Here is a 17,547-nt window from a genome sequence, read left to right on the forward strand (position 1 = left end):
TCAGAGATTTTATAAAGATTATTTAGAATAACATAGAATGTATTATCCAAATAGAACATTTTTGAGAGTAAAAGGGATGTAAATCGGTACTGTTCGGATTCAAATTGAAGTCCATTTGACTTCAAGGTCAGTGCTCTTTCCAATACATCACACTGACCCTAATGATAATCATAGTGAAGACACACACCCAGATAAGGGTATAGACACACATATACGTGTATTCATATGTATCATTTTTTTCCAACAATATACCATGGAATGATAATACTTCAAGATGTACCCAAGATTAATTTCTGTATTTTTCATTTGATTGAACCTTAACATCTGAAAACAGGGCCTGACAAAGTTCATTGGAGATGAACCTGGGCCTCTAGTTCTGCTGTTTGGAAATGTTACTGAGTATGACATTTTCTAAAAACCTTCTCAAATAGTGAATTTGTAGGAAATAGGAGTCTTCTAAAATTCACTGAATACCAACCAGTGTTTCCTAGGGAGACTGATGTGTTAACTAATGATTCCACTTTGTGGTGGAAAAGAGCATGTATAAATAATAGCAACAAAATTAACATTGGCTGACATTCTTATTTGTCTGAAATCCGAGCTGTGGCCTCTATCACAGGAAAGCATAAAGGCCGTGTGCTAACTTTGTTTCTACTTGGACACCAGTGATTAAAATTCATTGTGAACAAGGGAAATGGAAACAAAAATCTCTTAGGGAACAAAAATGTCCATTTTTCCTTTCCCAGAATTCATGAGCACTTCATATGCATCAAGCAATTTAATTCACCATCCTTCTCCCCAGCAGGGAAATGTCCTCTCTTAGAATGTGGTTTGGCTTTTACCCTTCCACCGTATTTGCTATAGGAGATGTGTTGCTTTTCTCAATAAATATACTCTGAGCTCTTCCTATGTGCCCAGCAGTACGTTAAGTGTTTCCGATACCTCAGAGAACACATTAGACAAAGTTCCCTCCCCCTTGTGGGACCTAAATTTTAGTGAAGATATACCAAATAAATAAAATAAATAAAATAAACTATATACTTTGTGTACAAGATATGGAAAAAATGAAGCATTGGAGCAGGGTAAAGATAGAGGCTTTTGGGGTGCGGTGATGGGGGATCAGCTCAGGTTACAGAATTAAAGAGAGTGTCCTTAGAGAAGCCTCATTTGAACTAGCAGGATCTGGGGGGAGGACTTGAAGGAAGTGAGGAAATTAGCCTTTCAGGTAATTAGAGGAAGAATATTCCAAGAAGAGATAAGCTAGAGATGTGCTCTGGTTCCTGCATGTTCATAATGCTCACAACGGTTTTTAGTTGCATAGTTTGGGGGCTACGCATCTCACCAGCTGGACTCCACTGATCAGCATTTTCACTATGAACACTATGTGTGCCAATCCCTAAGGCACGATTCCATGAAAGGAACTGTGACCATGAGGAACCCCTTCTCGAAGAGCTCCCTGAGACTGAACATTTTGGAAGCGCCTCAGGGCAGCTAGTGTAAGTTAACCTGAAAGGAGTCAGAGGCCAACCTATGTTAAGCTAACTTGGGAAATTTTAGAACTACAGTTGATCCTTGAACAGCAGGGGTTTGAACTGCACAGGTACTCTTAGAGGCGGATAGTTTTGAATAGTAAATGCTACAGCACCACATGATCTGAGGTTGGTTGAATCCATAGACGCAGAACCATGGATGCAAAGGGTGACTATCAGTTATAGCAGATTTTCTGACTGCATGGAGGATTATCACCCCTAACCCCACATTGTTCAAGGGTCAACTGTATAAGGGAGTTAGCATTGGGTAGCCTTAAGCTCGTCTCAAAAGTATGCTCTTTTTGACCAAGATATATATAGACTCCATGAAACACAGATAAGACTCCTTTCTTCAGTATTATACAGTCTACTTGAAATTTTGTGCTCCCCCCCTCCAACATAACACTAAGAGCTCACCTGTACATTATGGGGTTGGGATAGAAATGAGAGAGATGGGACAAATCTGCTTGTCACTGGCTACCTTTTCTCTTGGTGTGTTTATCTCTTATCATTGTCATCATGGCTTTAGGCATTATGTTACTCCCTGCCTCAAAACACTGAAAGATATGTGCTTTATAAGATGCCTTGGCACTTGGGTTCTTTCTTTTGTCCTAATTAACATCTAAAGTATTAGATCCTACATCTCAACTAAGAGGGAGGTGAAAAGCATTCTAAGACCATAAATGATAAGGTGGCCCTGTTTACTGGATAGCATAAGGAAAGGCAGAGGACACAGATAGCTGAGACATGACTTGATGCTGGAACAGCTACGACTCCAGATCCTTCGTGCTTAAGCAGAGAGCCTCTTTTGGCTGAAGACACTGTAACACACAAGAATAATGAAAAATGTCAACATCTTTCTTGGAAGCGACACCTCAGATGACCTACCAGCAACTTCCACCACCTCACCAGGAGGCTTTCACACCAAAATGGCTGTTCTACTTCTTAAATGATCATTTAGAGTTTAAAATTGAATATAAGACAGTGCTGTTATAAAGACCAACATAGAGTAAAACTTTAAAGACGATCTCAAGGCAGAAGCTGCATGGCTGATAGTATTACATAGACTGTGTGATATTACTGCACAGAAAAGCCAATTTCCTAAACATTGCTTCAACATTCCAGTCTGGCACTGAATAGATGAGGTCTCATAATTTGTCCCTCCTTATCTCTGGTATGTATGAGTTTATTATGGGTGAACTAGAGATTCTTCGCAAAAGGTCTGTCTGTGCAGACTCATACTGAGAGATCTATCTGGGTCTCCTGCATCCCACTTCGATGTGCTTCTAAAACAACCCCCTGTGACCAGCCTGTTTTTTTCTACCATCTCTTTAAGGCACTGAATCCGATTTTAGGTTGTCTAAAATCTAAAATTTTCTCAAGTTTTCCTTGAGAAAACTCTGGGGATTAGTTGATGGATTTTTTAGATGAGTGTTGAAGCCAGGAATGGTGCCAGCAGAAGGGATGGTGAGTGAAACTTGGCTTGGTAGTTGGCTTCCTCTGCCTACTGGAACGAAGTGAGTGCTGGAACAGGGTTGACATGTCTTGAAGAGATGTTTGTTCAACACCTGCTTCAGACTGTCACTGTGCTAATTGCTGGAGAATTCAGAAAATTTTAGTCTGTGTTCACTTAGTTTATTCATCTTTAGAATCCTGTGTAATATACTCATTAAAAACTAGAGCATCTTGAACTGATAACCATGTTCTTTAAGAGTGTTTCATAGTTAGTAATGTTCCCGCACATCATTCCAAACATATGTATCTGGATTTTTTTGTTAATGCATTTTTCTCCTCTTTAGAGAAACTTTAGAGCGGGTAGCACCTATAAAAGTGCCTGGCTCGGAGTAAATGCTCAGCAGACAATGGATGAATCATTAACTGTGGGGCAGATCCAGAGCAATATTATGCACAGGGTACTTTATTCCAGGCTGATACTTATTATATGATGTGTGTGAAGGATTCAAAGTCATTTCTTATAAAGAGCATCTAAAATTGGCATCATCAAGGAGATTACATAAGGATGCCTACCCAGGGAAGGAATAAACACACAGAGCTTGATGTGACTTGGTCCCCAACGGCTGCCTTGCTTTTGCTAAGTGTGTCTGGTTTTCCAGATAAGAAGTTTCTGTCTTCATTGGTTATAAGAGTAGCTTCGAGAAGGGTGAGTAATGAGATCACAATCTGAATATGTAAGTTTGCCTTCTGGAAAAGAATGGCACACACCGTCACCTACCATCTCTAATGTATCTTTTCAATTGCTCGTCTACCACAGCACCTAACACCCTGCACATAATAGAAGCTCAATAAATGGTTGTTAAATGAATTAATGGGTTCTTTAAGGAAGGTTTTTAAAAAATTGTTTTAATTAAGCAGCTCTTTGCAGGACTTAAGGAGTAAAGGAGTCATGACTTGGAACCCTCAGGAGAATCTGTTGCAGGAAAGAAACGACAGTTTCAAAGAATCTGTAAATTGTTTCAGCAGAAGGAGACTGATGCCTTTTTACTGAGTCCAGCTTTTACTGGTGCATATTGTTTCATGAGTTCCCCTTGTGCCACTTTCACCTCTCCTGGATGGAAGATCTGTTCCCCTGTTAGTGTAAGAAAGTTAATGTACTACTAAGTGCTGTGCGGTAGTGATAGAAATCTATTAATAATACATATGTGGAGTTTGGCTAGCAAAGCCATCTGCCAAAGAGCAAAGAGCTTTGCACTTCAGAGTAGCTTTCCATAATCAATAGTCCCACTCTATTCAATAAAAGATTACTAGAGCGTAAGATGTATAAAGCTTGATTGGCTCCCTTTATTTTGGTCGTCTGTTCAGCAAAAAATGACAAGTTAATTCTTTTCTAAATGAATTTACAACTTTAAAAGGACAACAGATATTATCATAAATTAGTCTTGCTGCAGTACACTGATTTTTAATATACGTGCATTTAATTAGAATACCTTGCACTAGGGTTTCAATTCCAAGGGTGTTTGAAAATCTAGATGTGCTTAGTCAAAACAGGACCATTCACTAATGCAATTGTTCTTTCAGTCTGTCATCATTAAATCACTCAAGATTCTATTCCATGTTGCTTTGCTTTAAATCTAAGCCTTTAGAAGAAGGAGAAAAGAAATTCACATTTTGTAAGCAATTCTAAGCGTTCTGAAAGGGACAAAGCATGCATTCTAAAGGGCAGGGGTTGCTATAAAACTCTGATGGTCCTGCCATCCTACTGCCATTAGAATCACTTTATGTCACCTTAGTAGGATGGAAGTCTTCTAAAAATAGTCACTAAATGTGCCTACTTTTCTAATTTTGGCTGTGCTAATTTAGGATATCTCTATTCCTTGCTTCAGAACAATGCATTCATTCCTTATTGCTTTTGCCCTCCCCCCATCAATTTGGAGAATGGTTTGAATACAGGATTCCTTGGGTTAGACAACATTACTCTCAGGAAGACAAGCTGGCTACCCGGGCGATTGAATTTCTGGCCCTCAAGTAGCTTTTCCTAATCCAGAATTTGTCTCCTCTATCTCTTCATGGGAATAGGTATTCCCACCGTTAGAAATTTCTTTCTTTGGCTTAATCTTGGTTTCTTCTTTTAAACTGTGTATACCTTTTTAGAATGATAAAATATTTAATATTAACTTTTAATATGTATCTTGTGAATACATTTATTGATCATTTCCTAAGAATAGACTCAATTTATGGGGTACATATGAAGAAATCGGGCAATGAGTTCCAGGTGTGGGAGAAAGCTTCAGAAAGCAGATTCTAGAAGGTAAATGAAGAAAAACTGAATTTCACAGTTATAATACATGGTTGCTGTGATGTCTGAGTTCTTGTCCCCTTTCCTGGGCTGTCTCAGGTAAGAATTCAGTGCCAAGCAATTGTGCTGCTAGTACTTGGGACAAAAGCAATTTGGAATCATTCTTCACTTCTCTCTTTATCTCCTATCCACATCTAATCCATTAGAAGCCCGTCTCCACCTTCACAGTGTATCCAGAATCTGATCACTTCTCATCACATTCACTGTGACTGCCCCAATTAAAGCCCTACCATCATGTCTCCTGGATTGGCAAAGGCCTCCAAATTCGTCTCCCTTCTTCCACTCCCCTATAGTCTATTCTTTAATCAGTGGCCAGGATGATTCTTAAAAATGTAAATCTCATCATGATATGATTGCCTTCCTCAAAACTTGGCAGTGATTTCCTAGCACATTTGGAATAACACTCACAGCCCTTCCTCAGCCCACCAGGCTCTCTGTAGCCTGGCCCCTGACTGTCTCTCCCTCCCTCTCCCTCTCGCCTTGAGCTGCCTATCCCAACCACACTGGCCTCTGTGCTTTCCTAGAAAGCGCCAAGCACTGTCCTTCCATGGGACCTTTGAACATGCTCTTCTTTCTGCCCAGAATTCTCCTTGTCCACCTTTTCTTATGCCCACTGTTTCATTTTATTCCGGATTCTGAAGACTTTCCTGGTCATGGCACTGAAATAGCTCTCCTCTTCCATCTCTCGCTGATGGACATGTTACTGATGCTGTGTTATGTATTGGTTCATTTCTGTCTGTCTGCCCCACTAGAAGGTCATCTTCCCAAGGGCTTTGTCCTGCTCACTGCTATGCATTTCTGTTGTCAGAAATCATACTTGGCACACAGTTGGAGCTCAAGAATTAGTTCTTGAAAGAAAGGAGGAATGAACACACGGTTGAGTAAATGATTTGCTTACTCTTGGGCAGGCTTATTTTTGTTCCTAGGGAGCTAGGGAGTCCTGCTTTTTGGTCTCTTCTGCCATCCATCTCTCATACATACCTTTACATTAACTGAGATTCTTTCGCAAGTTGTTTCCCCTGTGTATTCAGTATATGAGTGGCTGACAGTGTTCTCTCTCACTAATGGTGGGGACATTGGAGTCATTTTTACATGAACAGATGATGGCAGGTTTACCTCACATTCACAGTGACCAGGGAGCAAAGTGGAGAATTTGACGTCAGGGCCTTGAAAAAGCATTACTCTTCAAAACAAGTGTCATTGCACCATTTGGTGGAAATTTGAATTTTTACAATTAGAGATTCCTTTATTTGGCTTATATGTTGTTTCTCTTTTTAACTTGTACTTATCTCCTGAAAGTGCTAAAATCTTCCCCTATGTGACCACAGCGTTCAAATTATAAAGTGATTGGCTGTATGATAGTCTCAAACTGTCTTTGTGTTTGAGAATGGAAAGAATATTATACTGGCAGTGTAAAATATTACTGGTCAGTTGTCAGTGACAGTATCATTGTCATCAGCTGATGATATTTTTTTGCTTCATCCCAGAAAGCAATTCCTCCGACCAAGACCAGCATTTATTTGTCCTCATCCTGGCTGGGCAGGTAGCTACCTGTCATCCACGGACTTGCTTTTTATATCTGCAGACCAAGTATCATGAGTTTACCATTCACCGTTTTAATCTACCAGAAAATCATTTCATTAAGAAGATGTGCTTTAAGAATCAGATATACTTGTCTTTGCATCCTGCTCTTTCACTTACTTAATTATGTGACCTTGGAAAATGTCTTATTCTCTATGCCAATTCTCCCATCTGTAAAAGAGGAAGTGATATTTTTTTCATAGGCTTGTTGGGAGGATTACATGAAGTCTTGCACCTAGATTTGTTAGCGTAGTGCCTGGTACTGAGTAAGCATGCAGAACATTTTGGATGTTATTATTACTTGGGGGATTTGTCATGATACCCTAGAAGCCTGAATAAATGATTGCTTTGTCTATCCTGTTCAGCTGGGGTGTGTGACAAGACAAAGGGATCCTAGGTCACGTTCGTAAGGGGCTATGAGGATCAACTAATTGTTTTCATGTCATGGCCGTTTACTTGAGGCATTTCTACAATTGGTTTCAAAATGCTGCTTACCCACCAAAGGCAGGACGCTGGCCTTTGAAATGCCCCCTGTTTCCCTCCTAAGCAGAAGGACAAAGTGAGGCTAGGTTGAAAGGCATCAGAGTTGGGAGAGAGAGAGGGTGGAAAGGCCTGATCTTTGACGTGGACTCAGCCATTAAAGAGAATGCCCCCGGCAGTCAGAAAGCCAAGCTGTCCGGAGGCTGGAGGACTATCCCCATAACAACTACTAAAGGAGATAGCAAGCAACATTTAGCTGAGCGGTCTCCTTTGATTTCTTATTCTGTCAGATCCTAGAGACACTTTCCCAGGTTGGTGGAATTCAGACTGTTCAGTTTTCATGGCTTCTGCGTGATTTGTGATTAAACGTAGATAGTGCATTTGAAAAAAATAAAAGAAAAAAAAGACAGGCTATGAAAGGACCTACATTTTAAAACGGAATTTAGAAGCCCTTCACTGGTGTGTTTTTTCCTTTGCCTCTTTCTGGGTTGGTATTTTCTCTGAGGGAGTAAACAATAGCAGTAGTGATAAATGTCTTCTGTATCTTTAGAGAATTCGTTGTTTGCCAATGAATAGAATTTGGGTGTTTTTGGTTAATGAGCTACTAACAGGGTTTTTGTTACATTATATATAAGACTATATATATGTGTGTGTGTGTGTATATATATATAGTCATTAAATTTTCCTTTTCATTTTTCTCCATAATGACTTCCAAAATTCCTCCATTGATAATTCTTATAGGGTCATGATAAATTAATTGAAAAAGCAATTTGTACAGCATGGCCCATTCCTTTCAAACAAGTGAACAAATTACTGTGACTTGCTATAATTCTAAACTCTCTAAGTTTCTTTTATGCTCTTTGCTGAACTTTGGTTCTTGGAAGTTAGACCATGGCATTCCTGGATCCTTAATATTAGGACTTTGGATGAAATCAATTAAGTTCTTATAAGTACAGTGTTAGGGGTGTGTGTGTGTGTGTTTCCAGTGTCAGCAGGGGACAAAAGACAGGTGTAGAAGGACACAAGAAAAAAGGGAATTAACATTTATTGAACATTTATTATACTCCTTGCTTCACATTTGGTATTATTATCCCTATTTTACAAAATAGAACTCATTGAAAGTCACATGACTAGTAAGTGGCAAGGCTCAGATTCAAACCACGTCGGTTTGACTCAAAAGCATGCTTGCTGTCTATACCGCACTGCCCCTTTTTGCCTACCTTTATGTGCTCACTGTATCATAGGACCCTTGAAGTCAGGGCTATATCTGACCTCCTTAATAGACAGAGAGCTCTTCTTTTAGGGAATCATTGGAGGAAGAGGGTTTGAAATGAGAATGTGATAACCATCCAATAACCCACCCCTACCTCACTGTGCCTTGCGCTGGAGTCCAGAGACAAGCAAGCTACCTGTACCCTGAGACTCAGAGGCACAGGAGACAAGCCTTCTGCCTGGGTCACCATGAAGCCAAGGGTGACAACTCTGTCTAGTGAGGAGAAAGGGCTTTGGAGCATCACCTCTGGAGAAGGACCGTCTCTGGGAAGACCTGGACTTTTCTCGATCTCATGCCCAGGAATTAGAAACATATTATTGTCTCTATTCCCCTAGTAATAAACAGGACCTGAACTCTACATTTCAGACCCTTGCCCAGCCCGGTGACTGATTTTCACTTGGAAAACCCTGTGAAGATCAAATAGTGAGGCAGAGGGAGAAGAATTATTACAACAAACCCCACAGGATTGTCCAAATTCTTTTTCTACAATGGGCTTTTCACAAGACTGATGATCCTCGGCTTTCAAGCTTTTTAGAATGATGACACTCATGGTGAGAGGCTTTGCTCACTCTTAGGTTTCTTAGAGATTTGCTTCCTGATTTTGATGTCTGTTACTTGATTTCATTTCTACTCTGGTTTCTGTAAGGCCAGGGCCTTGGTGACACATGTTTATTTTTATTGCTACTTTTTCTTTTAAACCATCACATAACTGAGAAATCTTTCCTTAAATCTGAAATGGGACAGTGGATATGAGAATGTTCTTAGGTTTGGTTTACTGTTCAGAAGCTAATGAGTCTTCTGGTATTTATGGGAATGCTGTAGAGTTATGTTAATGCTGTGGGCTTGAGGAATGCTGTAATAAGCCACAAAAGAAAATTCTGTCTGAAATCATTCTCCAGGTATGAGTGTAGTGTTGTTATGGTTGTTGTGTTTTCTGTAAGTTATGTACAAACTTCACTGTGTTTTTTCCTTTTATTTGTGTGTGTGTGTGTGTGTGTGTGTGTGGTCTATCAATGTGTATCTCAACCAGTTGTAAACCTGGAAGACATATTCTAAATCAGTATAACCATGGCGTGCATGTCTGTATATGTAAAAAAAAAAAAATAGAGTACTTGTCAATTAAATATAGTGGCACATTGTGAACTTATTTTTAATATGTATACCCTTATCTTAGTGGAGTCAAACTGATAAGAAATACCTATATCAAGAAGGTTGAAAAATTGGAGGTAATCTCTGTCCATTTAAACTAATATGTTCAGACATTCATACACTGGCCTACTAATTAAAAAAGAAAGGCCAACTTTCTCCCAAAGTCATCTAGAGGTTTGTAAAATGAAACCCCATGACAAGTTTACCTGCTATGAATTAGGCTCAATTGGTTTCCAGCTCCTTCCCTTGATTCTGTACTCTCTTAGAGCTTTAAGGCTGAGACATGTCTACTGTTTATCCATATTTCCTTCCTTCGCTCCTCTGGGCCTGTGCTATAAGCATGATAGGCTGCTGTGATTTTTCTGTAGGAAATAAAAGGGATTTAGTGTTCAAAGCTGGTAAACATCTTTATCCATAGGCAAAGATTTGGTACTAGAAAGAGAGATGATTACGTACATTTGATGTCGATGACTTAAGTTTCCTGTAGAATTTTGTATTTTCCTTACTTCTTCTTCTTCTTTTAAACAAATCAAACCAAACAGGTATTCCTGGAGGACCTCTGAATGGAAAGAATGCCAAGTCTCTCTCCTCCTCAAGCAGCAGGACCCCCACTGGCATGTGACGGGACCCGTTTGTGGAGGTGGGATCCAGACCCGGGAGGTGTACTGTGCCCAGAGCACACCAGCATCCACAGCACAGAGGGCCAAGGAAGGTAGGCAGCCAGTTCTGGGGACAGATTCTGCTGCTGATTGGAAGGGAAATCAACACCAACACCATCTTCTCATATTCTCCTTGATATAATGGACCATCAGCATTCACAAATTTAATGTTTTGTTGACTCTTTACAAGCCATCCTTAAGTTCTGTTACTTGTAGTAGTTTGGAATAGTCAAAATAGTACTGCTAATAATATCAGTCTCAAAGGATCGTTGTGAAAATTAAATGAGAAAATATACCTAAGATATCCAGTAGAAATGACTGATACAGGCTAAGGGGCTGGTGCGCTGGAGTGAGTCAGTTGGTGAAGAGTTAGTAGCATTCTTTTTTTTTTTTTCTGTAAGAGAAGTTTTTTGTGAATTTCTGAATGTGGGAAATTCTACAGACATATCACTTTCAGATATCAAGGATCCATTCATTTATTGCCAGGTTTTAAATAATATGAAACTAAGAAGGAGGAAAACGAGGAGGAAAAACAACTTTCTCCATGGTACGCTCTCTATTAGGCATGTATAATACAATCCATTTGTTTCAGAGTTTAGGATAGTGATAACATATAAGGACTGAAAAACTGGCCCAGATTTATTTAAGTCAATGGATTGAAAAGCTAAGAGTGTGCAGTAATGCTTCCACTCTAGAAAAATGTAAGGCCTGTCCCAGGCGCATTTGGGAGCCCAACAGTGCCCTCTGTACAAGTGGTCAAGGTGAGGATGTTTCCTTGAGTGTGCATGTACGTTCTCTGCTGTAGGACTTGGTTAGAGAGAGAAGATGTGAGACTTCTTATTGTGGAAATACATCCATTTCATCCTGTAAAGCTTTTCATACCAGGTGCCTTTTGTGTGTGTGTGTGACATGGCCTCTCCTCATTTCAGAGGCCATGACCATAGCCTTGTATGAGTCAGCTCATGACTCATAGAAGGATCATCTTTGCAGATACCTTAGCGTTTGCTTCAACAATTGAAGTTACAGTGTCAAATTTATAGGACTAGAGTTATTTAAAAATTAGTAGTTAAATTTTCTTCCTTCTCTAATGTCACCTTTGGAAAGTGACAATTTACACACTTTCTCTTCCAGCATAGAACATGACTGTGCTTACTCCTCTGAATAAGAAAGAACGAATTTAGATAAAAAGCTTCAGATTATTCTTTCAGACCTTGGTGATCTTTCTATTCTGCTTTTTCCTTCTTCCCTTTTACTGTTGTCTACAGTACTAAGATCTTTAGGGGTCAACGCATATATAAGAATTTTGTAGAATTGATATATTATGATCAATTTTCAGCTTCAACATTTAATCTTCTATTGACATCTTCATCTTCGTAAAGTTTCTTTAGTAAAAACAGCTTTCTTATCGATCACCTATTTCTAAAGTTTCTTCAACCTTAATCTTTCCAGCTTGCTTAATGGGAACATGCTGGGCAGGAAGTTTGTAATTAGGAGGAAAGTGGAAGGATGGTGTTCTAACATTGGAAGTCGTATGCTACATGTTGGGGGATGTTAAATAGAGGAGGGGTGTTAAGTGCAGATTTAACAACCTATTAAACCCTGGTACAGTGTGCTTCAAGCATCTAAAAAAGAGGAAAAAAATCTTAGGCCAAGGCATACTTCCAAATTAATACTTTGGTATACATGGAAACAGAAAGCCCTTAGAAAGCCTAAGCCTGGTAACCCAGTTCTCAGGGGGGGCACTTAGATGTGGGGACAAGATACATACACATGGATGTATATAACGCAACAGTGTACTCTTGTAGAAATTTGAATACAGTAGTCAAACTATTGCTGCATTGGAAAATACAGAAAAGCCACATTGCATTAAAGGCATGGTAAAGATTACTACCTATCTTTGTAATCATTACAAAGGTTTATTTTGCTCTTGTTTGGAAGTGAACCAGAAAGTTTATTTAGCCATTACTTTCCTTTCTTATAAATGCTTTAATTTCCTGCTGTTATTATTTATGGATATACCTTGACAAATCTGGCAACATGAAAATTTCTTCTTGGCTCAAGTCAGTTTTTCAAGAGAACAATTGAATTGCAGTTATAAGGGACCAAAGAGTGTTTGCCCAATTAAAGAGGCAGAGTTTAAATATTTCTAACCTTTCTGGTAATGCAGTAACAAAGGCCAAAATTGATGACATTTTTTGCATTTCAGTTTTTATAAAGATCCGCTTTTTTGTTTTGGGTTTGTAAAATTATTGTTAGATTTGGAAGGGAGAGGGGATTTTAATAGCATTGATTTTGGAAACTCTTTTCTCAGTCATAATTGACTTTCCACAAGGTTAAGTTTTCCTTTGGCTCAGGATACTCTGTTCACTCTCTGAAGTGGAATTGCTTGACTTTTCTTCCTTGAAAATCCCATCATCCACTGTGAATTAATTACTCTGCATTCCAAGAACCTGATCTTAGAGGAACCTACAATCTTAGGGAAAAAATAAGGTTAATTTCCATGGATCTCTCATGAAATAAAATGTAATAGAATATCTAGATACCAGAATAAAAACAACAACAACAACAACAACAACAACAAAAAACAGAAAAGAGTGCTAATTCTCTCCCAAGGGCCTCAGAGTCTCCTGCTGGATGCTGAGGCTGAATGGGACTTCCGTGTTGTTCTTTTGCCAACTTATTCTTGGTTGATAGCCAATTCTCCATTTGACCTCAATTCAGGGTGTTTGTCGGAATAGTATCATAACATCTATGGCATATTTGCCTGGTTCTTCTGTTCATTGTCCATGTGGTGTTTTAACTGCAGCCAAAATGATGCTAGAATAATCAATATGAGAAGTGTTACTAGTAATAGTAGACAGGCCAATAGATTGTGAATGAAAATGTAGCAGAGTATTTATGATTTTGTTTACCAGTTATTGTTGTAGAGAGAATTATATTTCTCTTTTATAGTTCAGAAGCACCAGCAAGAATGATGCTTACCTATAAATCTAAAAGCTTGGATTTGGTGAGACCATTTTCTTCGTGCCCTTTTGTCAGGTGAAATTAAAACCACTCAGCCTGCATTCAAGGGATATTTCTCAGATGGTAAAACATTGAAAGAAGGGATGCACTTTCAAAAATCTACTAAAGACAGGGAAAAATTTATTCCATTCATGACAATGTGGCCTAGAGATTGTCATATCAACAAATGTGGGATGAAATGGCTTAGAGATGCAGTGTATTTATATGGTGAAGAAAACAAAACAAAACAAAAACCTAAAAACTAAATAAAAAATTGGGAAAAGATATTGGTGTGGTGACAGTTAAGCACCAGGTTTTAAATTCAGTATTTGGCATTAAATGGACACAGCTACTTTAGAATGCACACAATTTAGCTTTGAATTGTTAATTGTGTTAGTTAACCACTCCACACCAGTAAGATAGTTCTTGAAAGTCCTATGTCTCTATAATGCTGGGCCCAGAGTTGGCATTAAGACAGTACATGATAAGATAAGGGAACATGTCCTAGTTTTAAATGTGTTGCTTTGGTGAGTAAAAAGTGGATGACCATCACACATAACTTTTTTTTTCAAAAATAATTTGTTATGTGCTAGCTATATTTTAGGGTCTGTTCTAGACACTGGAATTGTAAAGATGCCTCATTAATACAGTCTTTTAATTGTGACAACAATTGTACTAACAATTATCCTATAATGTCTTAGGTAATGTGTCTTCAGTACTGTGTTACATTTTATATATATACATGTATATATATATGTATGTTTGTAATATATAGGCTATATATATATATGTATGACATAGTTAAAACCATTTAATGATGCCTGAGAGTAATCTTCATAATGAGATAATGCTTCAAGAGAGTTTGGAGGATCAACATGAAAGCATGTTCTAAGTGGAGACAGGGAGAACATATGGAAATAAGCAGAGATGTTTATATTCAGTGGTGGCATGTGAAGCGGTATGAGAGGAGCACAGGAAATAAGGAAGTTAAATAACACTGAAAAACTAGGCTCTAAGAAGGAAATAAGGAAGTTAAATAACATTTAAAAGCTAATCTCTAAGAAGGATGTTACATAATGATTAAGGATCAATCCAAGAAGAATATGTAACAATTATAAATGTATATGCAGGCAACATAGGACCACCTGAATACATAAAGCAAACATTAACAGACATAAAGGGAGAAATTGACAGTAACACAATAATAGTAAGGGACTTTAACATCCCAATTACATCAATGGACAGATCATCCAGACAGAAAATCAGTAAGGAAACACAGGCCTTAAATAGCACATTAGACCAATGGACTTAATAGTTATTAATAGATATATACAGCATGCAGTCCAAAAGCAGCAGAATAAACATTCTTCTCAAGTGCACATGGAGCACTTTCCAGGATAGATCACATGCTAGACCATAAAACAAGTCTCATTAAATTAAAAAACACTGAAAGCATATCAAGCATCTTTTCTGACTGCAAAGCTATGACTCTATAAATCACCTACAAGAAAAAAAATTCAAAAAACATAAACACATGGAAGCTAAACAATATGCTACTAAACAGCCACTGAAGAAATCAAAGAAGAAATAAAAAGTACCTGGAAACAAATGAAAACAAACAAAAGCCCAATGACCCGAAATCTGTGGGACACAGCAAAAGCAGGTCTTAGAGGGAAGTTTGTGGCAATACAAGCCTACCTTGGGAAATAAAATCTCAAATGAACAACCTAACCTTATACCTAAAAGAACTAGAAAAAGAAGGAAAAACAAAACCCAAAGTTAGTAGCAGGAAAGAAATTATAAATATCAGAACAGAAATAAATGAAATAGAGACTAAAAAAAAAACCAATATAAAGATAAATGAAACTAAGAACTGGTTCTTTGAAAAGATAAACAAAATTGATAAACCCTTATCCAGCTTCATCAAGACAAAAAAGGAGATGACCCAAATCAATAAATCAAAAAGGAAAAAGGAAAAAATGAAACTGACACCCCAGGAATACAAAAGATCAAAAGTGATTACTCTGAACAGCTATGTCAATCAAATAGACAACCTAGAAGAAGTGGACAAATCCCTAGAAATGTATAGTCCCCCAAGACTGAACCAGGAAGAAATAGAAAATATGAACAGATCAATTACCAGTAATGAAATTGAATCAGTAATTTAAAAAAATCCCTACAAACAAAAGTCCAGGACCAGATGGCTTCACAGGTATATTCTGCCAAACACTTAGAGAAGAGTTAACACTCATCCTTCTCAAAATACTCTAAAAAATTCAGAAGGAAGTAATGCTTCTGAACTCATTCTGTGAGACCAACATCACCCTGATACCAAAACCAAAGACACTACAAAAAAAAAAAAAAAATTATGGGCCAGTATACTGATGAACATAGATCCACATATCCTCAACAAAATTTTAGCGTTCGAATTCAACAATACATTAACCACATTTGTGGTTCAATATCCACAAATCAATTAATATGATAAACTATATTAATAGCTCAAAGAATAAAAATCATTATTAATAAATGAAGAAAAATCTCTTGAAAAAATTCAGCATCCATTTATGATAAAAATTCTCCACAAAGTAGATACAGAAGGAACATAATAAAGGCTATATATGATAAGCCCACAGCTAACATCATGCTCAGTGGTATGAGAGCATTTCATCTAAGATCAGGAACAAGACAAAGATGCCCACTCTCAACAATTTTTTTTTTTTTTTTTTTTTTTGCGGTACGCAGGCATCTCACTGTTGTGGCCTCTCCCATTGCGGAGCACAGGCTCCGGACGCGCAGGCTCAGCGGCCGTGGCTTATGGGCCTAGCCACTCTGTGGCATGTGGGATCTTCCCGGACAGGGACATGAACCCATGTCCCCTGCATCGGCAGGCGGACTCTCAACCACTGCGCCACCAGGGAAGCCCTGGAACTACTCTTAATTCAGGAATTTTGACTAAGTAGATTCACTTTTAAAAAATGGAAATACATTAATTTGTTGTAAATTTTATTGCTTTTTTTCTAGAATAAACGATAAAGTGCACAAATCTTATGTGTATAGCTCCATGAATTTTTACACACACACATATACACACACACAGACACACAGATAACTACCACCCATATTAAGATATAAAACTTTTCCAACCCTAGAAGGGTCCCTCTTGCCCCTTCCCAGTGAATATTGCTCCCTCAGGTAACCACTGTTTTGACATCTATCCCCATAGATCAGTTTTGCCTATTTTTGAACTCATACACATGGAATTGTTTAGCATGCGTGTTTTTGTGTGTTTGCCATCTTTGCTCATCACAGCGTCTGAGAGATTCATCCACGTTATTGCATGTAGTAGTAGCTTGTTCTTTTTTTATTAGTGCGTAGCATTCCATTATATGAACATTCCACAACTTATTTATCCATTTTAATGTTGATAGAAATTTAGGCTGTTTACATTTTGACTATTAAGAATAAAACTTGTACTTACCTTTTGGTGGGTATATACATAGAAGTACTGGATTGTAGAATAGGCATCTATCTAGCTTTTGAACTATATTTATAAAAAGGAACTTGTATTATGGGCTTGAGAAGCTAGTTATTTTTTCCAAATGCACAGTAAATATTCATATTAATAATATTAATAATACAATAAAATATTAATAACATAATTATTACTGTTTACCCATGTACCACTTAAAATTATTTCACATATGTTATTTTGGAAAACATTGATAAAGCAGAAAAAAAGCTGTGGGCTTTGGAATGAGACACTCCTGGGCTGGACTCCCGGCCCTGCTGCTTTCTACAGCTGTGTGCTCTTGCTCAAATAATTTATATGATTTAAGTGATAGTTTACAATCTCTGAGTCTCATATTAATAAACTGTAACTTTATATTAATGGCGTGGATGAATCTTACAGAGATAGACGTTGAGGAAATGAAGCTGGAGCCCAAAGAGTATACATTTATTATACATTTATTATAATCATACAAATCATACATTTGTATGATTCCATTTATATAGGGTATAAAAATAAGCAAAGTGTATCTTTTTTTTTTTTTTTTT

The 17,547-nt window shown here is 37.9% G+C and overlaps 1 protein-coding gene across 1 annotated transcript in view; it reads left to right on the top strand.

The window, feature by feature from the left end:
- THSD7B (thrombospondin type 1 domain containing 7B) overlaps positions 1-17,547 on the top strand; it is a 773,362-nt gene that overhangs the window by 208,768 nt on the left and 547,047 nt on the right. The window contains exon 4 of the mRNA XM_024122279.2: positions 10,369-10,538. Coding sequence (XP_023978047.1) covers positions 10,369-10,538 — 170 coding nt within the window. The remainder of the gene's footprint in view (positions 1-10,368; positions 10,539-17,547) is intronic.

This window comes from Physeter macrocephalus, chromosome 2 (genome assembly GCF_002837175.3).
Source record: "Physeter macrocephalus isolate SW-GA chromosome 2, ASM283717v5, whole genome shotgun sequence".
NCBI lineage: Eukaryota > Metazoa > Chordata > Mammalia > Artiodactyla > Physeteridae > Physeter > Physeter macrocephalus.